The sequence below is a fragment of the Excalfactoria chinensis genome, chromosome 15 (assembly GCF_039878825.1).
Source record: "Excalfactoria chinensis isolate bCotChi1 chromosome 15, bCotChi1.hap2, whole genome shotgun sequence".
Taxonomy (NCBI): Eukaryota; Metazoa; Chordata; class Aves; order Galliformes; family Phasianidae; genus Excalfactoria; species Excalfactoria chinensis.
Window position 1 is genome coordinate 9,954,860 of NC_092839.1, and position 21,443 is coordinate 9,976,302.

At 57.7% G+C, this 21,443-nt stretch overlaps 3 protein-coding genes across 5 annotated transcripts; 2 read left to right on the top strand and 1 right to left on the bottom strand.

Annotated features, from left to right (window-relative positions):
- Nucleotides 1-176: 176 nt before the first annotated feature.
- On the bottom strand, nucleotides 177-4,591 carry PLTP (phospholipid transfer protein). The gene is made up of 16 exons (XM_072350104.1): nucleotides 4,324-4,591; nucleotides 3,480-3,596; nucleotides 3,244-3,343; nucleotides 3,049-3,177; nucleotides 2,781-2,936; nucleotides 2,581-2,644; nucleotides 2,382-2,445; nucleotides 2,182-2,273; nucleotides 1,884-2,060; nucleotides 1,655-1,714; nucleotides 1,395-1,559; nucleotides 1,153-1,220; nucleotides 1,028-1,070; nucleotides 782-845; nucleotides 621-697; nucleotides 177-511 (listed from the first exon to the last, which is right to left on the bottom strand). The coding sequence occupies exons 2-16, from the start codon at nucleotides 3,589-3,591 to the stop codon at nucleotides 371-373; spliced, it is 1,512 nt and encodes a 503-aa protein (XP_072206205.1). The 5' UTR covers nucleotides 3,592-3,596; nucleotides 4,324-4,591; the 3' UTR covers nucleotides 177-370.
- A 1,296-nt stretch (nucleotides 4,592-5,887) lies between these two features.
- PCIF1 (phosphorylated CTD interacting factor 1) lies at nucleotides 5,888-16,799 on the top strand. Its single transcript, XM_072350535.1, has 17 exons — nucleotides 5,888-6,035; nucleotides 6,254-6,356; nucleotides 8,659-8,797; nucleotides 8,979-9,103; nucleotides 9,528-9,665; nucleotides 9,802-9,932; nucleotides 10,167-10,321; nucleotides 10,528-10,675; nucleotides 10,872-10,955; nucleotides 11,665-11,764; nucleotides 11,963-12,125; nucleotides 12,811-12,983; nucleotides 13,486-13,572; nucleotides 13,998-14,182; nucleotides 14,673-14,766; nucleotides 14,975-15,150; nucleotides 15,736-16,799. The coding sequence occupies exons 3-17, from the start codon at nucleotides 8,674-8,676 to the stop codon at nucleotides 15,974-15,976; spliced, it is 2,124 nt and encodes a 707-aa protein (XP_072206636.1). The 5' UTR covers nucleotides 5,888-6,035; nucleotides 6,254-6,356; nucleotides 8,659-8,673; the 3' UTR covers nucleotides 15,977-16,799.
- An 844-nt stretch (nucleotides 16,800-17,643) lies between these two features.
- Nucleotides 17,644-19,295, top strand: LOC140259226 (E3 ubiquitin-protein ligase RNF182-like). 3 transcript variants are annotated; one of them, XM_072350335.1, is made up of 2 exons: nucleotides 17,685-17,799; nucleotides 18,099-19,295. In XM_072350335.1, the coding sequence occupies exon 2, from the start codon at nucleotides 18,110-18,112 to the stop codon at nucleotides 18,779-18,781; it is 672 nt and encodes a 223-aa protein (XP_072206436.1). In that variant the 5' UTR covers nucleotides 17,685-17,799; nucleotides 18,099-18,109; the 3' UTR covers nucleotides 18,782-19,295. The 3 variants fall into 3 exon arrangements, with proteins under 3 accessions (XP_072206435.1, XP_072206436.1, XP_072206437.1); XM_072350336.1 differs by having other exon boundaries at nucleotides 17,709-17,799; nucleotides 18,069-19,295; XM_072350334.1 differs by having other exon boundaries at nucleotides 17,644-19,295.
- The last annotated feature ends 2,148 nt before the right edge of the window (nucleotides 19,296-21,443 follow it).

Consider the following 21,443-nt stretch of genomic DNA (forward strand, 5'->3'; position numbering starts at 1 on the left):
GTGAGTGCTGATGTGCTGTGCGTGGTGTTCTTGGGAGCCAGAGCCCTTTCTGCAGAGAGCATTGGAGCTTCCTGAAAACAAACCATCCCAGAAGCAGGGGAAGAGCTCTCCCCTGGAGCTGGCAGCTATGAGGTCTGGAGTGTGGGCTCACCTTCCAAGCAACAAGGCAGTGCAAGCTGGCGTACAGTGGTTTATTAGTGTATGAGAAGGGGTGCAGCAGGGATTCCCAGAGCAGCTGTCTCCACCTTGCTGCTGCCCGCCTGGGTGCAGGATGTGCGAGTGGTTCTGGGGATGTAACTTCCTACCTACAGCCTACGGGTCCAGCCCGGGATCTGACCTTTGTCCAGGGTGAAGGAGCAAGTAAGCAGAGCTACAGCTGCTGGGAGTCTGTGCTGGCTGCTGTGGGCTGCATGGTGGGCTCAGCAGGGACTGCAGGGGCAGAGCGGTACTTCTCGATCACTTCCCGCAGCCCCTTGGAAAAGTGGAGATCAGCTCCCACTGTGAGAAATCCCTGCAAAGGAAAGAAGTATTGGCACAGGACTGGCTGTGCCTGCAGCCACCACGACACGGTGCCCGTGTCTGCTGGAGGGGCTGGAGTTGCCCTTGTCCTTCTCACGCACCGCGTGATTGGTGACCACCTCCTTGGTGAAGTCCATGCCTTCCGGCAGAGGAATCTGCACACCCTTCTTTGTCCTCTCTGCAGGGAGGAGATGCAGTAAGCCCCATGACGCTGCCCCAGTCCTTGCCATGCACAGGCAGTGATGACAGTGATGATGCTTACCGTTTAAGATGGGCATGATTGTCAGCTGCAGAAGAGTTTTCAGTGGGGCCTGCAGTGAGAACAGCTGTGGGGAGGGGAAGGGGGATGAGTGCAGAGCCTGCTGGGCAGGGTAGGGCCTGCTTGTGTTTGTGGTGGATGAAGGGGGGTCCTGCACAGCCCTCCCAGAGCTGCCCCCTGCTGAGGCTGGGAGCTACCCAGGACAGCTGGACCCTCCCACACTCCATACTGGCACGGGGGTCTGCTCACCGCTAGAGATTCCAGTGCTGACTGCTTGGAATAGATGCGAAACCTGCAGGGAAGGAAAGCAGCTGTGAGCTGGGGCAGAGGGGACGGTCCCTGCAGCCCTGGTGGGAGCCCAGCGTGGGCCATACCGTCGCAGGTCCAGTTGCACGCGCAGTGCCTTCCCTTGCAGGTACACCTTGGCACTCAGCTTTGATTCCTATGGGGAGAGTGAACTGCATGGGAGCCCTGCTGCAGCCATCGTGGGCAGGCAGCAGGACAGCCTGGGTGCTGCTCCCAGCTTTGGCACATCAGAGACTTCCCGGGTGAGGTGCAGTGCTCCTGCCCTGTGTACTTGGGCAGGCACAGGCAGCCTGGCTGCAGCGGCACTCACCATGGCCATGCTGGAAAGCTGGACAGGAGGGCGGTCTGCAGGTACCAGTGAGATGTTGAGGAAGGCAGAGACAGAGATGGAGGTCCCCGAGGGTTTGATCACACAGCGGGGGGGAGCTGACACCTGAAGCACCAGCCGCAGGGGAGCATCCACCACAGTGGGGTTCTGGGGAGAGGGCAGGGGAGCCATACTGGGCAGAGCTGCTCCACCCCAGGGGGAGCCCCTGTGCCTCTCCCGCCCCAGTGGGGATCTCCTCTCACCAGCATGAAGATGGTCCCAAAGAAGGTGGCTCTCAGCAGAACCTCCAGGTCCTTGGGCACCTGCAGGGAGGACAAGCTTCAGGGCTAGGAGAGCTGGCGCTTCTGCCCCTTGCAGAGCTTCTGCCCAGGCAGCACATCCTGAACTTCAGTGTGTGGAGCCCACCCTGCCTCCCCCAGGCAGCACCCCTTCTCCGCGCAAGCCTGTGCAGTGTCAAACTGTGCTGCTCACCTTCTCCCCCTCGAGCTCTATGGCCAGCACACCGGCCTGGAAGTATGCGTGCATGGCTGAGTCAAAGAAGTACTCAGAGAAGGCAACGTAAACCATGCGCTCGGTCTCCTTGATCACCGGCTCCACCGCGTGGTTCTCCAGCTCCTGCTCCTCCCTCGCACGGTGGAAGAACATGCCCTGGGCCAAGAACACTGACTGATGCTGCAGCTGCAGCACCGCTTGCTGTGCCCACTGCATGCATTGGTGCAGAGCTGTGCCAACAAGGATAGGGGAGGCAGGGCAGGATCTAGTGCCAGACCTTGAAGTCCAGGTCGAGGGTCTCTGGGGAGACAACTGGATCACGTAGCAGGGAGTAGTCAATTCCAATGTGCTCATCCACGTAGTTCCTTACTGCCAAGGAAGAGGTGCTGTGAGAACAAAGCCTACAGGGTGGCTTGCAGTCCTTTTCTCAGCTCTGCATAGGCTGCAGTGAGCAGGGTGTGGTCTTGTTCTGCTCACCTGGCACTGTGTCCAGCAAGGAGTTCAGCAGCACCAGGCTGGCGTGCTCCAGGGATGGGCAGATCTGTGGGGAATCACTCAGCAGGGGGGCCAGAACTCCTGGCCTGGAGGAGAACTGGGCTGCCTCCAGCATCCCTGGGTCAGCCCCTCCTGACTGCAGCCAGGGGAGCTCCGTGCCCATCTCTGCTTACAGCCCTACCTGCTGGCTAAGGAGGAAGCGCATCCCTGTGACAATGAAGGTGCTCAGGAACTCGTAGACTTTCCTGCAGGACAGAACAGCTTTGCAGTAGCCTTCCAGCCCTGTCCCTCCACCTCCATTCCCACAAAAACACAGGGCATGGCCTGACCACAGCAGGGTGGCACAGGCAGATCCTGCCTGGCACAGGGGCATGCATGTACCTGAGTGTGCCAGAGAATCCTGCGTGCATTCTGGCAATGGAGGCATTGCAGGACATGTTGGAAATCTTAAGGCGTCCAACCTCATCCTTGGCCAGCTGCAGCACAGTATGGATGTGGACACCATCAGCAGAAGCATTGATGGATCCGATGTCATAGCTGGAAGCCAGGGGGACACAGATCCCATCAGCCCCAGGACTGGGCAGCAGGGCACTCCCGGGGCTGTGGCCCAGCTGTAGGATGGGCTGGTGGGGAGGGGAGGGTAACTCACAAGAACCAGTAGAGCAGCTGCCGCCTGAAGCGCAGGCTGATGGAAGCGTTGTTGATGTTGAAGGCGAGGTGCTGCTGCGGCTGGAAGTGCAGGTTGGAGAATGGCAGCTGCAGGTCCATCACCTTGACCCTGCCAGGGAGGGGACGGTAAGGCAGACCCAAGGGCTGCTGCGCGCAGGGAGCAGGCAGCACTCACTGGCTGATGTTGTAGTGGAACTGTCCCTCCTTCCCGTGCAGGTCTGACACTGTGATGTTCTCCAGCTCCTGCTCCACGAAGCGCAGACCCTCATGCTTCACTGCAATGCAAAATGAGCCCGGGTGGAATGCGGCCAGGCTGTGCCGCATTCCACCAACAAAGCCCACCCTGCCGGTCCCGTCGTGCAAGCTGGCTCTCCGCCCTGCCTGGGAGCAGGGTCCTGGCCAGCCCCTTACCGAGGTCCAGCCCCTTGGAGGTAATCCGGATCTTGCAGCCGGGAGGGCTGTGCGAGGCTGCGATCAGCCAGGGCAGCAGGAGCAGGAGCAGGAGGTGGTTGCCGGCAGCCATCACACCTTTGGGCAGAGCACGGGGTCAGCATGCACCGAGCTAGCGGGCACACAGGGGATGCCCGGCCATCCTGGCAGGGATGTGGCTGCTGCCCAACCTGCTTTCAGAACAGGGGCAGCCTGGGCAGGGGCTGGCCCCAAGGAGCACCCCATGGTCCTGCAGTGCCCCGCACCCCAAAATCCCACAACAGTATCCAGGTCCCCATCGCATAAGTGGGCCAGCACCCCAGGGTGCTGCGTGCAAGCCCCCAGCACAGACCCCATGGGCTCGCAGGATCACACCACCACACCCCCAAGAAGGGACAGCCATTGCTCAGTGCCAGCAGCATCCTGCCCTTCCCCAGCACAGCTAGCTCCCCAGGCTGCAGGGTGAGGTGAGCCCCGTGGGGAACCGCATCGCCACACAGGGAAGGGATTCCTCTACCATGGGCTCTCCAGCCCTGGGAGCAGCCCCAAATGCTCCCCGAGGACAAGCACTGCCTGTCCATGTCCTACGCCTCGCAGCAGGGCTGGGACAGAGCTGGAGACTCCTCATCCAGCAGGAAAAGGCAGAGCTGCCTGCGGGATGGCAGGGACAGCACAGGGCTTCTCCACTGTGTTTCTGCCCAGTTCTCTGCAAGGGAGAGGACAGAACCCCTCCTGCTTGGGGTCCAGAGCTTCCATCCTTCCCCGAGGGCTACACACGGACTGGGGCAGCTCGCCTGCACAATGCTGGCTCAGTTCGTGTACTTACAGTATGACTTGTCCTCGGCTTCGCTGGTCTGGGGAAACTGAATCACGTGAAGGGAGGGAGGGAGGGAGAACACCAGCAGCTCCAGGAGTTTCTTCTGAGCTGGCTCAGGCTCCCATGCGTTTATATATCCCACCAGCCACCACCCCTTGTGAGCCCACAGCTGGGAGGAGACACAGCAGGCAGGAGGATGAAGGGCTCGGGGACGCAGTGCAGGGTGGCTTCATCATTTAGGGGAAGTGCCGACCCCCAGCCCTGCTGGAGCTGAACTGCCCGCCGTGCTCTGCCAGCTCCAGCACTGCCCGGTGGGCTCCGTGCCACGGCTGCAGCTGAACACAAGTCCCTCGGGAGCTGCTTTGTGCCCATCTGCGAGGTGAGCACCAGGCAGGGGAGCTGCTGTGGCTATTGGAGACACTGAACCACTCCGACAGCCCGGCACATACAAGGGTCTCCAGGGCTCACAGCCACCAGGGCTCGTCCCCAGCCGGCTCCCAGCAGCAGAGCAGACACCGATGTGCTCAGCACTCTAAGAGGCACTGCTGAGCAGATCCAGCTGTGCCCTTATTCCCTTCTGATCCAGCAAGCACCCACTGCCAAGAGGCCGGGATATGTGACACTGCCAGCACTGTGCAGCCACGGCGGCCACACTCAGCACAGGAGACACAAGGTGACGGCCGCGCTGTGCCGCAATCCCTTTGCATTCCAAAGGACAAGGCTTGATGCTTTCCAGCCGCGGAGCCCCGGACAAATCCGGCTGAGCTCCCTCCTTCCCCTCCTCCAAGATCCTGCGGCACAGAGTTGTTCTGAGGCAGCACTTTGTGCCGGGGGCGATTATCTGCGCACACAGCCGGGCCGCGGGGGCTCCGAAAGCAGGGGGAAAGCAGGGGGAATTAGGAGGCTCGGTGCTTACACAGCGTTTATCCCTCCCAAACTGCTTCGCCAGCATTAACTAATTGCACTGACCCCGCCGCTCCGGGTGCAGAGGGCAGCCCGCCGGGCAGCGCGGAAGGGCCTCGGAGCCGCAGCGGGGCAGGGGGAGGCAAAGGGCGGGCGGGGCGGGCGGGGGGCATCGCCCTTGGCGGCAGGCGGCGGCGAGGCGTAGGCCGCAGCCCCAGGCTCGTGGCTCCGTGCCCACGGCCCGGCCCAGCGCCGCACCCCGCGGCCACCCGCAGCGGGAGCGCACGGCAACGCGCGGGACGGGCCGAGCGCAGCGGGCGGATTGAACGCGGCGGGCGGCCCCGGGATGCGGCCAGCGCCGGCGGTGAGCCCCGCCCCGGGCCGGGCCGCGCTTCAAAGGCGCCCCGCGGGCGGCCCAGCCCTGCCTGCCGGGAACCGCCCGCGGCGGGTGGACGTGGCCGCGCTGCCGGGCGCTGCCCATCGCGGGGCGGTGCCGGCGCGCCACACTCAAGATGGCGCCGGGGCAGACGGCGCCGTCGCAGAGCGCGCGTGCGCAGCTCCGTCTACAAAAGCGCGGGTCGCGCTCCGCGCAAGCGTGCTGCCCGCGCGGCCGGAAGCGGAGGACAACGCGCGTGCGCCGGAGTGCGTCCCGGCGGCGGCGCCTGCGCGGTGCGTAGGGCGGGGCGGCCCGCGCCTGCGCGCTGCCGGCCCGCGGTCCCGGCGCAAGATGGCGGCGGCGGGGCGGGCGAGGCGGAGGTGGGGCGGCGGCGGGAAGCGCGACGCAGCGCGGTGCCCTCAGCCCCCGGCCTCACGCCCAGGTAAGCGGCGCTCCCGCGCGGCCGGGGGCCTCCGCGCCGGAGAGGGAGGCCGGCGGGAGGGCGGCGCGGCGGCGGGTCGGGGCGAGGCGGCGTAGGCCCGCGGCCGCCATCTTAGAACGCGCCCGCCGCCGCGCTCGGCCCCGCTCCGCTCGCGTTGTATCCGCGGCCGAACCCGCGCGGCCCCGCGGCCCTCCCCGTAACGGCTCCTGTCTCCGCAGCGGGCCCGGCACGGGACGCCCCGCTATGAGGATGCGGCCCCGGCGCGCCAGCGGCGAGCACCGAGCGACGGCTCCGCGTCCCGCCCGGCAGCAGCGCGCCCCCGTAAGTACCGCCCGGCGCCGCCCCCCTCGGCCGCGCCCCGCACCGCTCCCGGCCGCCCGCACCGCCGCTCCGGGCCGGGATCGCCGCCCCGCTCCGCTCCGCACTCGCTCGGTCCCGGCCCTCCGAGCGCCGCCGCTCCCGTGGAAGGGCGAAGCGCTCCCGTGGAAGGGCGAAGCCCAGCGGTACCGAGCGGTTCGGGGCTGGGGGAAAACGCTGCCGTGTCCCCGGGGCTGCCGCTGCGCCGCTTGTTCGCTGTTGTCCCGTGTGAAACCTTGAGGGAACAAACTAACGTGGCTGTACTTCACTCCGTGTCCGTTGCCGCCTCGCTGCGCTCGCTGTTGGTGCTGCTGCTCCTATAGGCTGTGAGCTCTCTGGGCAGGGCCGCTCTGTGTCTGTGAAGCACTGTGTGCATCGTGTGATGTATAAAGCAATACCGCAATCACTGTTAAACCATCGCTCTGGGTCCCTTTCACTGTGTGAGTCACAACACCAGGCACGTCCAGGTGGAGTTCCTTCCATCGGGATTCCTGCTAGTTTGCTTCTTTTCGCAGTGTTGAAAATGACCGGGATTTAATACTCACCCAAACTGATAGAGTGACGGAGCTGCTTGTGTGCTTCCCCTGTCCTGGTTTATCCATAGACAGGAGAGGGAGAAAACAAGAAGCCCCATCAGACCCCTGCTTAGAGCTGTCAGTGGTAAGAAGCACTTTGAGCTGCTGCCCTTCTGACACCTGGTGCCAGCTGTAATTCCCCTGCGTGGCTCTGCCATCTCCCTGGGAGGTCTGCTGCCATCACTGTGTAACACTTACAATGTTGTCTATGTAACATGTACGACACACCAGTGAGTGCAGGTAAACCTTCCCTTTATAAGAAGAGGAGGCTAAACATGACCCCACGGCCTCAGCTCAGCTTTCTGGCAGAGAATGCCTGTACTGTGGGGCTGAGGTGCTGCCCAGGTGGCAGCTGCCTGCAGTGTGACTGCAGAGGTCACAGCGGGGCTGGAGTTCAGGAGGAAGTGTCAGTAAACAAATATTACACAACACTCAATGCCGGGGTGATTAAATGATTGCATCGGTGCAGCCTTTGTAGCAGGTGCTTTTTTTGCCTGTGGCTGTGGATGTTGTTCTCTCCATTGCTGTGAGCAGAGGCCATAACTGCAGCTTTCTGCAGGACGCTGCACCTTTCCATGCTTACCCAGAGGGAAGGATGGAAACCTCTTCCCTGCATCGTCCCCATTCACTGTCAGTGCTGCAGACAGCCTGCCAAGAACCTACCTGCTCATTTTCCAACTTAGCTCTTGCCGTTCTCTACTTTTGGAAAGCCCGGTGATGTTTTTATGGACAGGATGGGGTGTTCAGATCAGTTAAAAACGCACTTATATATGGGGTTATATGTGCACGACAACATTGTGTACATGCAACTCTCACACGTTGTTGGGTGTCTGAATAGAGTTAAATAACAGAGGTAGACAGTCATTATTTAAAACGCCTCGTTTCCCCCAGTTTGGTCGCCCCAGAGCAGCAATCTGTAGTAATTGGCTCAACGGTGCCATTTCAGAAGCTTCCCTGGGGGAAGAAGAGTGAATGAGAGGAAAAACCTGGCTGTTCTTCTACAACTGACAGTATGAAATGATGATTAAGAGCAGCGTTACATTCTGAACGGGCTTTCTTTTGCATAACTCTTGTTATGTAAATGCAAAAATACCGAAGGCTTAAATAGCCTGACAGCCCTGACTGTTAGTCTGTGTCTGGAACATCATGAGGAAAATAACCCCAGAGTTGCTCATTCGTAGCCTGTGGTTCTGTGAGCCACCAAAGCTGTTATTAGTGATGCACCAGGGCTATTTTGTATAGCACAAGTTCTTTTTAATAACTGCTTTTTGTTTAAATTGCATGTGGTTACGTGTGCGTAAACACTGATTTAAACTGACACCAGGGATAGCAGACCAGATATGGGCAGCACTGCTCGTATGGTAGGGGATAGTAAATAAAGTGTTCACAGTGAAGCATGTTTTATTTCCTGTGCTCTCAGTACTTGCTGTGTGGGACGAGGCATTGCAGTCCTAGGGAAGAGAGATATAGCTGAAAAGTGAGTATTTTGAGTGCTGGCCGTAAGAACTCTCTGCTGTACTGTTGAGAGCTGGTTGTATCTGAGATAACTGCTATTCTTCAGGACTTAGATCTTATTTTGTATGTACTGGTTTAAGCCCATTTTATTGCCTGTTGACTTTAACTTTGAATGGGCCAATTGGGTCTGGGATCTTTCCTGCTGTGACAGGGATTTTTTTGTCTAATTTTTCCAGTGTGGTTGCTGAGAAATGGCCAATGAGAATCACGGAAGCCCTGCGGAGGAAGCATCTCTAATGAGTCACTCACCTGGTACCTCCAACCAGAACCAGCCCAGCTCCCCCAAACCTATGCGACTGGTACAGGACCTCCCAGGTACTGATTCTGCTTCTGAGAAAGCCCACCACAGGGTTCTGAAGGGCCCCAGTAGCAGAGAAGGGGAGTTCTATTGAGAGAGCTCAGGAACGATGCTTGTTGCAGCGTGCAGTGATGGTAATGGGGACCTGAACAGCAGAGCTTTTCAGTACTGCTCTTATCCTGACCTCTGTGTTCTCAGATGAGCTGGTGCAGGCTGGCTGGGAGAAGTGCTGGAGCAAGAGGGAGAATCGCCCGTACTACTTCAATCGCTTCACCAACCAGTCCCTGTGGGAAATGCCTGTTCTGGGGCAGCATGATGTCATTGTAAGTAAGCACGTGTCTCAAAGGGCTGTGCTAACACTGGGATATTCTTCTGGGACATGACAATGCCTGTGTGGGAGGGTCTTCTGTAGCTGCAGAACTCCTCTCCCCATCCAGCGTGTGGCTGAAACACAATGAAACACAATGAAATGTTCCTCATTCAGGTGCACTGCTTAAACAAACTTGCCATGGGGGAGCTGTGTTGTATTTTTCTCATCTAAGTCTCAAACAAACCAACCAAATACACAATTCAGACACAAGTCTAGAAGAGATACGTTTACTTTTCTGTAGGTGTATTAGTGTCATTGCTTTTGTCTGCTTGGGAGCCTAGGGATGGTGCAAAGGAAAATTAAAAGGCCTTATTGCCTTTGTTGCTCTGCAGTAGCAGCTGATGAACTAATGAATACTGTTGTTTGGATGCTCTTAGTCAGACCCTCTGGGATTGAATGCAGCTCCTATGCCACTGGAAAGCGGTATGGTAGAGACCTCAGTGGAGAGCAAGCAAAGGAAGAGGAGATTCTCTGAGGAGGTTCCTCCAAGTGGCAACAGTGTGAAAAAGCCCAAGGTGAGTCCTGCGTTGTGAGACAAATAGGCTTAAAGATGTTAGAATTGAACCTAGAAGATCTGCAGCTTGGACCTATTTTTTTTATACTGTGATGCCTTTCTCTTTGAGGGCAGTAATTCATCTTTTACTCTCGCAGTCGGATATTCCGGGGACCCCAGCCTCTCAGCCAGTCCCCAGCTCTCCCAGTATTCCAGGATCCTCGGTTTTGAAGGCGTGGTGTGTTTCACCTGAAGACAAGCAGCAGGCAGCTCTTCTACGACCAACTGAGTGAGTTGTATCCATTTATTTCTGTTCTTGGGGAGGTAGGGTAGAGACAGCTGGTTTTCCGACTGCCTGTGAAGAATGACCTGAGGGACATAACAGCCTCATTTGTCTTTGCAAGCAGTCTTTGATAGTTCGATTTGTTGGCTGGTATAACAGCCCCAGGAAACATCTTTAAAAGTAATATCTGATAATTAACCAATGATCCAATCATCCTGATAACATTTCTTTCTGGCATAGGGTATACTGGGACCTGGATATTCAGACAAATGCAGTGATTAAGCAGAGGGCACCATCCGAAGTGCTTTCTCCACACCCTGAAGTTGAGCTGCTTCGATCTCAGCTCATCCTCAAGTTGCGTCAACATTATCGTGAGCTCTGCCAGCAGCGAGAAGGTGAGCTGCTCTTGTGCTCCCCTTTCTGTGTTCTCAGTCCTGCAGTACTGCTCTGTTCTTCCTTCTGGTTTGTGTCTGCTCTCCCTGTGGTTTCTTTATTTGCTAATTATATTCTCATTAAGCTGAACTCCGATGGAGTTACTCTTGTCGAAGCTTCTGGGCGTCCCTTTGTCATACAGTTTCACCCTTTATTTGTGCTTCTCCAGGGATTGACCCCCCAAGGGAGTCTTTTAACCGCTGGATGTTGGAGAGGAAGGTGGTTGATAAAGGGACTGATCCTCTATTACCGAGTGACTGCGAGCCAGTAGTGTCTCCTTCCATGTTCAGAGAAATCATGAATGACATTCCCATCAGGTACTGTTGAAAAACAGAACAGATTTTGGAGTTGATTTTGTCTTGGGCTAGTCCAGTGATTTACCTGCTTTTAGTTTTCTGCTTTTGTGTTTGACTTGTGCTGATAAAGTGGCGAGGTGCTGTAAAATGTTGGGATCTGGACCTGGCCTTCATGGCAGCTGTGAAACTGATGCATGTGAATTTATATTTACCTCAGGCTATCCAGAATTAAGTTCCGCGAAGAAGCCAAAAGGCTGCTCTTCAAGTATGCAGAGGCTGCGAAGCGGCTCATTGAATCCAGGTAGGAGTTCCTCTTGCGGTGCTGTCAGTATCAGAACTGAGAAGGAGTTTATGGCAACTTTTAAGAGGAGCTCCTGTATTTGTCTTTATTCAGTACTGGTCATCTTATTGAGGAAAAGCAGTCAGGTACATGTGGGGGAAAAACAGTAGTTCTGGAGCTGTCTTATGATGGTGATATTATGGTGAAATCAAACATTGGGAAGTTGAATGTATGCAGAGACAAGCAAGAATCTAAAATACTGAATATGGAGTGCCTTTGTCATTTATCCCCAGGTAATAGAAGAGTGCTTGGACACTCCTTGATACTAAAGAAGAACAAACTTAAAATGGTATTTTCTTACACCACATGTACTTGTTCTGAAGAGCTCTGCAACAGGACAGGATTTAGGAAGGCAGTTCTTGTGGGGAAAAAAACTGAAGTCAACAGGGTAATTTTCTCAAGAGTTGCAAGTTCCCGGCAATGGCTGTTTGATAATGGGAGGCGAGATCAAAATGGGCCGTTCTTCTAATAGATGAATCCTTCATCTGCTTTTCCTGTCACAGAAGGCAGCAGACAGTTAAGGCAGTCCTGTGTCATTAAAATGCCTGGAAGCTCAGTTAGGGCCTTGAGGTGTCAGCGCTGTTCCCCCACTCACAAAAGACTGTTGTGGTGGTGTGGAATATATCGCCATGCAGCTGTGGGTTTAACCCCACTTGCCTGTTTTGTGCAGGAGTGCATCACCAGACAGCAGGAAGGTGGTGAAATGGAATGTGGAGGACACCTTCAGCTGGCTGCGACGGGACCATTCTGCTTCTAAGGAGGACTACATGGTCAGTTGGGCAGCTGAGTGCAGTGGGGCTGTGAAAGGATGGGGTGTATGGGGCCAGATGAAGATCCTTCCTGAAAAGGCCGTGATTGCATTTTCTCTGCTTTGTGAAGTGGGAGCAACAAAGGTTCAGGGACTCTGCACACCTCCGGGGGTCAGGTGGTGGGCTGTGTAAGGGACTCTAGTTCTCTGGTTTCTGCAGGACCGCCTGGAGCACTTACGCAAGCAGTGTGGGCCCCACGTGTCTGCTGCAGCAAAGGACTCTGTTGAAGGCATCTGCAGCAAGATTTACTACATATCCCTTGAATATGTCAAGCGGATCCGGGAGAAGCATCTTGCCATCCTCAAAGAAAACAATATATCTGGTACAGTTAACCTTTTCCTTCTTCCTTGATCTCTGCTTCTTCCATCACTGCCCTTCTTAGCCCTTTTCCCTTTGGGTCCTGGCTCTCCTCAGACATTCTCCCTACAGATCCCAGTGTCTGCCTTTTGGTGCTTGTTTTTGCTGCCCATGTTCACACCCAGTGATGTGTTTGTGATTCCTTCTGGCTGATCTTTAGTTTTAGCTCTTCTTTTTTTGCTGCCTAAGCTGAGGATAAGCTTATGTCCAAGATAGGTGACCACAAGGGGGCAGAAAGGTTCCTTTGCCTCCTGCATTTAACAGCCTGGGAGTATTAGCTGGTTTTCGAATGACTTTGGAGCAAACTGAAATAACAGCGATAACAAGGAAATTGTGTTACTCATCCAAGAGCATGCCTTATGGTGTTGGAATGGTTGCATGAAGTCTGCAGGTTGGCTGTGTTAACCGATGGAGCAGCACTGTGATGTGGTTCCTCTCTGTGCTCTGTCTGTGGGTGATGGAATTTTTGGAATCAGTTCTGAACTCAGGTAGCTGCCTGCATGGTGTGTGAAGGACCACCCTGTGGTTTGGAGAGATTACTCTGCCCTTCAGCCTTATTCCCATCCGTGCATGTTCTGAGGTGTGGAAGGAAGATCCATTGCAGATGTCCTTGGATTCTAATGGGTTGCCTTGCTCTTTATTCTCCATAGCTGAGGTAGAAGCTCCTGAAGTCCAGGACAGGCTCGTGTACTGTTACCCAGTGAGACTGGCCATCCCCTCCCCACCACTCCCCAGTGTGGAAATGCACATGGAAAACAATGTGGCGTGTGTGCGGTACAAGGGGGAAATGGTGAAAGTGAGCCGCAACTACTTCAGCAAGCTGGTAAGAGCTGACTGCCATGCCTGCATGACTGCTGTTGCAAATTGCTCTTTCATGAGAGCTTTCATTTTTCCTTGTCCTCCAAGAAGGGACCATGCAGTGGGACAGAGCACTGACCTGCTGGAGGCTGTCTGGTGTTGCCCTAATAGTAGCACAAACGAGGACAGCTTCATTCTCCTTAGTCAGGGTCAGCCTTCTGCTGGGAGTACTTAGGAGGTGTTGTGTGTACGCTTCAGTACATGCTGTGCTACAAGAATGGTTGTACTCACAACAAGGCAGCCCTTGCTGAGAGCGACTTGCTGATGTGTTACATTCATTCATGCTAGTGAATAGCTTGCGGTTCATTCCCACAGCAAGAGCAGATGAGCTTAAAAACCTTCCTGCAGAACCCTGCTTGCTCCTTCTGTTCATCGTTGGCTCTTCTCATGTCACGATATGTTTGTGTCCTGGCTGCCTTACCTTTGTTGAGACTGTTTGTTTTTAATGGCTGGGCCTTCTCTTCCAGTGGCTTCTCTATCGATACAGTTGCATTGATGACTCTGGCTTTGAAAAGTTCCTACCCAGGGTTTGGTGCCTTCTCCGTCGATACCAGGTACTGTCTTGTCATTGTTGTACATCAAAAAACCCGGGGAACTGAACTTACTGTCAGTGCTCTAGGAGGTCCACATCTCTTAGAGCCTAGTGCAAAATCGGGCTTAAACTGAGTCAGTGGTGGGGATACATTGTAATGAAGAGCTTTCAGTAGTTCCTGACTTGTTTGTGAGGCCCAACTGAAGGTTCCCGGGGAATACATGTAAAAATTGACAGTTGGTTTAACAGGACCTGAGCTGAAGGAAGTATCTAAAGAGCATTCTTAGGTACATTCAAGGGGCCTACTTGAATTTGAGGGAGGATAAGGGGGCCCTGCATACCTAGAGGAGTGAGTGCATGGACGTGTAGGCCTTGGTCCATATTCCATGAAGGGAACAGCAGGAACAGCAAGTGCAGGCTCCACTCACCGGGGTTTGCTCTCCTCAGATGATGTTCGGTGTGGGTCTGTATGAAGGAACTGGCCTGCAGGGGGCACTTCCCGTGCACGTCTTTGAAGCCCTCCACAAGCTCTTTGGAGTGAGTTTTGAATGCTTTGCCTCGCCACTGAATTGCTATTTTAAACAGTACTGTTCGGCCTTCTTGGATACAGACGGGTATTTTGGATCCAGGGGGTGAGTCTTCTGTTCTGGTGCCCTTTGCCGTGTGTCTGTGTGCACGTGTGCAGAGCAGTGATTCGGGACAGGCTGACGTGTTGGCAGCTCATGGCAGTAGCTGCACAGAAGGATGTGTGTTTCAGGCCCACTGAAAGGCAGTGAGTGGACACAGATTGGCGGCGAAGCAACCAGCAGTGTGTCGTTAGTCCAGCCAGAGCTGTCTGATCCTGACATGATGCAGTTTATAGGTCTGTCAGTGTTTGCCCTTGTTCTGAAGAAGGGAGGAACTAGGCCGCCAAGCAGTCAGCTTGCATCAGCAGTCAGCCTTCAGTGACTGCAGATGGAATGTGTCCCAGTGACCATTTCTGCTATGGAGAAGTGGCTCCATTCTGCTGAGAATTCAGTCCTTCTGAGTATGAGTGTCTTCTGTGAGGAAACAAATGTTTTTTAAGGCCCAGCAGTCAGATGTCTAGCCTCTCTGATAGTGATCTTTGTTTTTTTCCTCTAGCCCGTGCCTGGATTTCTTCCCTATAAGTGGGTCTTTTGAGGCAAATCCTCCGTTCTGTGAGGAGCTGATGGATGCCATGGTCTCTCACTTTGAGGTATGTTTACTCTCCTGTGTTCTGAATGGAGCCACGTGCTCATCTGCTCCTCACTGCTCTTACATGCTCATAACAAAGCTGTCATTCAAAAGTAGAGGGTTATCACTGCTGCTGTGCTGCTCTGGAAGCAGAACTGTTTCCTTTTCATAGAAGGCAATAGGTGTGTCATTGTTCAGCCAAGATTAACATTGTTTTCGTTTTGGACTAGAAACTGCTGGAGAGCTCCAGTGAGCCCCTGTCCTTTATTGTCTTCATCCCTGAGTGGAGGGACCCTCCCACACCTGCCCTGACCCGCATGGAGCAGAGCAAGTTCAAGAGGCACCAGCTCATCCTGTCAGCCTTCGATCACGAATACCGCAGCGGATCTCAGCACGTCTGCAAAAAGTAGGTGTTCCCTTTGGGTCCTTCCAGGGTGTCTTTATGATGAGCTGCCTCTTAGGGGAGGTGTGTGACTGAGATATCCCAAGTGGGAATCGATATGGGAGGAAGGGAGAAGGAAAGATTATGCAGTGCGTAATCATCCTGGGTTTATAGGAGGTGTGGTAGAATCCACAGTGCTGTGAATTTAATGTCTGCTGAGGTATTTCACTAATTAAAAGATTGGAGTGATGTATTCTTTGGGTACAAGTCCAGTATGAGCCGTTTCTCTCAGGTAGTGCTGTGCTGATGCTCCATGTCCCTCTGCCAGCTCTGTAATTTGGCGAGCCACAGCTGAGCAGCATTTCCTGGGCTGCCAAACGCCAGAGTGCCTCAGCAATTCAGTGCCGTTCAGAAGGAGGCAGAAGGAAGGCACTCGTCCTCTTTTCCACATAATAATGAGTGAAAGGGGCAGAGAGGAACACTGGTCCTCAGACCTACGTGCAGAAAGAGGAAAGGCAGGTGGCAGGGAAGGGATTTGCCTGTAGTAGTGTGACTTATTGGCAGGTGGGCTGCAGGGAGATGCTGAGCGCCTGCTGTGTTTCCTTGCAGGGAGGAGATGTACTACAAGGCTGTGCACAACACCGCCGTCCTCTTCCTGCAGAACAGTGCAGGCTTTGCCAAGTGGGAGCCCACACCAGAGCGGCTGCAGGAACTCGTTGCGGCCTACAAGCATTCAGGCCGGACCCTCAGCTCCTCGTCATCCTCCTCCTCCTCATCCACCTCCTCCACAGACAAGGAGCGAGAGCTGGGCCGGGAGCAAAGCAGCAGCCGGGAGACCAATGCGAACTGAGGTGCAGAGGTGAGAGGCAGCAGGGGAGGTGCCGGCGGCCCCGAGGAGGCTTGCCGGGCAGGCGGAGAGACTGCTGGCTGTGCAGCACCGGCCCAGGGAACTCTTGCCCAGCAGCTGACGGCAGCCGCCTTCCCCTGCAAACTGCACGCCGCCCAGCAGCGCCAGGAGCGCCCGGCTGCCGGCAGGGAGAGGAGCTGGGCCACGGCCTGGCTGGAGGGCCAGGGACCCACGTGCGGGCGGCAGGAGGAGCGGGCGGCCCCGTGGGTACCCATACGTGGATGGAAGGGGCGGCCGGAGCTGGGACGTACGCTAAGGGTGGAAGGACAGCGAGAGGGACGGCCGGCACGAGGCTTAGTGCTCGGCGCTGTGGCTGGAGGGGCCCAGCAGTGGCCGCAGCCCAGCACACGCAGGAGAAGAGCGGGCAGAGCCCGGGGTCCTGCGGCCGGACTGGCAGCAGCCCGCTGTGTCCATAGTGTACATAGTTGTGTCTGTGTTCCTGAGCTCCTCGCAGGGCTGTGCCCGCCGCACCGCGTTCCCTTCCCACGTGTGTGAGTCCCGTGTTGGCCGCCGCCGTGTACCGTACCGGAGAGGAGCGGAGGAGAGGAATTCCTTTGGTGTGTAAAGACGTCTTTGCAGCTGTTTTGTAGTCATTGTGGTTTTTATGCAGAGCCTCTGGGTTGTCTTTAACCTCGGCGGGTTTTGTTTTGTAAGGATTAATTTAACACCGCTAACCATTTTATTACTTTTATCGAGAAGAGCAAAGTCTATTTTTGATTTCTGTTTCCTGGTTCTTAGGAACATTAAAAACCAGCATTCAGCTCTGTCCTGTCTCAGTGCCTTTCCTCAGCCCTGGGGCCTGCAGTCAGCCCGTGCCCTCCCCTCTGTCTCCCTCTGAATGGAGGAGAAATGGTTTGGGTTCTTTGGCAGAACTGCTGCTTTGAATCCACGTGGCTCAGAACCGGGAGGTTATTGAGGAAGCTCTCAGGAACCGCGCAGTGTTTTACCCAGCACCTGGAGTGATGTTTTACCTGCATGTGGGGGGATAGAAGGTACACTGTCAAGAAAAGATACTGGGCACGAAAGCATGGGCAGCTTTGCTGGAATCTTACTGAGATGCCTCGACTCTTTGTGTACCTGGAAAAAGGGCGCTGGGTTTTGTACGGGGTATGAAAGCCTTGGTCTCGGAGAAGGGGGGTGATGCCATAGGGAAGAGGAGAGGCTGAAAGACCCGAGTAAGGACAGTGTAAGTAATTCCACGGTGACCTGATGCAGGGGAGCATTTGGAGGCAGCAGAATCAGGTAACAGCTGCAGGGTCTGGATGGGCTGTTAGTTCAGAAAGAGGAGGTTCTCTCTGCTTCCCACTGCGCTGGGGGAGCTCACCTCCTCCAGGGAGACCGGAGAACTCCAGCAGCGCCGGGAGCAGCTCGCAAAGCAAAGCACTGACTGCGCTGAAGCAGGGCAGGCTGTTCCTGAAATGCAGCTGACCGCCAGCACACACTGATGCTTGAAAGTGTCATCACTGAAGGAGGAGGAGGGGGAGTCCTTCGTCCCCCAGGTGGTGGCCAATTACCTCATTAAGTATTTAATTGCCGTGTCACGGTGGTCAAACGAGGCAGTAGCCGGTGCTGCAGCAGCCCGCGAGCTGCGGAGTTGGGCTCAGCCAAGAAGCCGAGCATCCGTCCACCCCCCCGCTCCGCGTTGCCAGGCCAACGGCGCGGCGGATGCCGGCGGTCCCTGCGGCTGTGCCGGCCCCGCAGCGCTCCCCTCGCCTCCCTATGGGACGGCCCACCCCGCGCCGCGTGTCCCCCGGGAGCCTCCGCAGGTACGAGAGGGAGCGGGAGGCGGGGGGGGGCGCGGGATGGCAGCGCCGTGCCCTGGGGACGCGGGGAGCTGCGTGCCGTGGGGGTGAGCCAGACTCCGGACCTCGGGCCCCACGCCGTGCGGGGCGGAGCGGCTCCCAACCCTCGGGAAAACCCATTCCGCCCCGCCCGGGAGCGGGGGCCGCAGAGCGGCTGAGCCGCGGCTGGGGAGGGGGCCGCTGCGGGGCGGGGACTCGTTGGGGCCGAGCCGAGCTCTGCCCGCGGGCCGCAGCGCTGCGCTCGGGGGGCTCCCGTTCCCCAGGTCCCGTGCCCATGGCCCACGCGGACGGAGCGCGGGGCGGCTGTCAGCTCGCCGCCCAGGAGCCGGAGTGCCAGATCTGCTACAGCCGCTACGACGCCCGCACCCGCCGGCCCGCGGTGCTTCTCTGCGGCCACCGCCTCTGCGCCCGATGTCTGCGCCGGATGGTGGCCCTGGGGGACGCGTCGCCCCGACGGCTCCGCTGCCCCTTCTGCCGCCGGCAGAGCCCGGTGCCCGGCGGGGACGAGCAGCAGCGGCGGGACGACGGCGAGGGGCCGGCGCCGCCGACGCGCCGTGAGCGGGACCCGCCGTCGCCGCCCGAGGTGCTGCTGTCCCCCAGCGTGCTGCAGCCGTCGCCCGGCTCGGACTGCCTGGTGCTCACCATCCTGGAGGTGCCGGCCGGCGCGGTGCCCGCGGAGGCGCTGGGCGCGCTGGAGGTGGTTCGGCTGCAGCGCCGGCAGAAGAGCCGCGCTCGGAGGTGCCGAGGCGCCCCGCGCTGCCTGCTGGGCACGCTGTGCCTGCTGTACTGCAGCTCGCTGCCCCTCGGCATCTACCTGCTGCTCAGCCGGCACCACGCGCTGGGCCTCGCGCTCGTCAGCCTCCTGCCCGCCGCCCTCCTGCTCTGCGTCTCCTGCAGCCTCTGCCAGTGCCTGTGCCGGGAGCTCTGCGCCTTCCCCTCGCCCTGACCGTGCCGGGGACGCATCGGAGCGCGTCGTCCCGAGCGCCGGCCGTGAGCAGCGCTGCCGTCCTCGAGCCCTTGCAGCCTGCGAGCGTCCGGCCGGGTCTCGGCTCCTGCTCTGCCGATGGGGGCGGCACGAGGCTCGGTGCTCACCCAGCAGCGGCCGCAGCCCAGCACACGCAGGAGAAGAGCGGGCAGAGCCCGGGGTCCTGCGGCCGGACTGGCAGCAGCCCGCTGTGTCCATAGTGTACATAGTTGTGTCTGTGTTCCTGAGCTCCTCGCAGGGCTGTGCCCGCCGCACCGCGTTCCCTTCCCACGTGTGTGAGTCCCGTGTTGGCCGCCGCCGTGTACCGTACCGGAGAGGAGCGGAGGAGAGGAATTCCTTTGGTGTGTAAAGACGTCTTTGCAGCTGTTTTGTAGTCATTGTGGTTTTTATGCAGAGCCTCTGGGTTGTCTTTAACCTCGGCGGGTTTTGTTTTGTAAGGATTAATTTAACACCGCTAACCATTTTATTACTTTTATCGAGAAGAGCAAAGTCTATTTTTGATTTCTGTTTCCTGGTTCTTAGGAACATTATAAACCAGCATTCAGCTCTGCCCCACAGCCCGCACCTCACACATCCTGCGGTCCCCTCTCCCTCCCCCGACCGTGGCCTCCTAACATCCTTTGTCACCCTCTCCCTCCTATGTCCCTTCTGTGCACATCCCCATTCCCCCCCTATCTCCATCCCTCTGTGTACTGGCCCCACGTTTGCCCCCATCACGGATTGCTGTGTGCTCCCTGCACCACCCCAGCCCTGAGTGGTGGCAGCCCTGGGATGTGGAGGATTAAAGGTGGGCAACAAAGCAGTTATTTCTGGTGTGGCTGTGGGGGCTCCACGAGGAGGGATGGGTCGGGCTCTGAGCCCTACTCCTGCCCCAGCTCCCCCTCTATCCCCCCACTCTCTTCAGGGCCAGGTGCCACCATTGCTGCCACGCTCCAGATCTTGGGTTTGTGTGGCTTCTCACCCCTCCCAGGGCCCGTTTCCCCCACGGGGCTGCTCCTGCTCCCATCCTGCTGGGGGCTGGCGCTGGGGGGGGACCGTGTTGGGGTCCCCTCGCTGTTCTCCTTGCCGCGTGTCACCCAGGCTGCTCGGTTCTCCTTCTTGAGGCGCCGGCGTGCGTTGGCAAACCAGGTGGAGACCTGCGTCAGGCTCATGTGGCTGAGCACGGCCAGCATCACTTTCTCACCCTTGCTGGGGTAAGGATTGCGGGGGTGCCGAGCCAGCCAGGCCTTCAGTGCTGCGCTGCTCTCCCGCGCTGCTCCTGCCTTCACCCGCCCCGGCTCAGCGGGCAGGGGGTGCTGGCAGCAGGGCGGGCACAGCCCTGCGGGCACCATGCAGGGTGTGGGGACCTGTGGGCACAGAGGGGTTGGGGCTGGTGAGGGGCTGCAGCTCCCCAGGCTGGGGGTCTCCCAGGCCCCCATAAGCTGTTGGGTATCACTTACCATGGGCGCCAAGAGATGGATGGGGGATGGCAGCAGGTGGTACCTGGGCAGCACAGGGCAGGGCAGCAGGGCAGGTGGGGGGCTCTGTAGTGCTCCCCATGGTCCCCCGCAGCTCCTCAGCTCCCGGCTGGGGCTGCCCTGACCCTGAGGCATTGTCATGCTGCAATAGTGCAGCCGGGAGATGCTCTTGGGCTTTATATTGGGGTGGGGTCTGCGGTAGCAGGCGGCCGATTGGCGTATTAATGCCCTGGCAGTGTCCCTTAAAGCCACAGTGCTGATCTGATGCCCCCCTGATGGGCACTGACAGACAGGGAGCAGCCCTGCTGGGATGGGAGCAGCAGTGTGCCAGGACCTGCACATGGAGTGGGGGCACTGGGGGGCTCAGAGCCACCCCATGAGTGGTGATGGGATGTGGCGCACACAAGAGCACTGCACACAGGGATGCAGCACACAGAACTTCACCGCAGTGCTGGGCCCTGTCAGACCCACTCTGAGCCCTGGAGCCCCCAGCGCAGTGTGGGGCAGTTCTCAGCCCCCTGTGCTCTCCCAACCACCTGTGTGAGGAAGCAGTTGAGGCCTGGCCATGTTCAGGAGTCCATGGCTGGATCCTTGTCTGCATGGGGCCAAGGGGAGGGGAAGGCTCCTTTGTGCGGTGCAGACACAGGGCCCGGAGGTGGGGGGCAGGCAGTGGTGTGCTCCCTGTGCCCCCCAACCATCTCCTGCCCACACACCAACCGCCCAGAGCAGGATTATCCCCCAGGTTGTATCTGTCATTAAATACCGACTAATAACGCTCTCAGGATATTAAATATGTAACAAACCCGCTTAGTGCTGGCCAGGGACGGGAAGGGGAAGGTCACTGGAGCTAATGAGCCCTGCAGCATCCCTGGACTCACCCACAGCATTCCTGGGCTCACCACAGGCAGTGGCAGCCTCCAGCTGAGGTGCCCACCCGGACCCTGTGGCCCCACAGCCCCCATGAGCAGCAGCCCAGTGTCCCACTGCTACCCATCCATCCCATCCCATCCCATCCCATCCCATCCCATCCCATCCCATCCCATCCCATCCCATCCCCACCTCTGTCTGCCCCCACACTCCAGAAGCCGGGGGGCTGCCAGGATACCTGCAGTGCCGGGATGGGATGGCAGGGTAGGACAGCTGGGGAGGACAGGGCTGGATGAGAC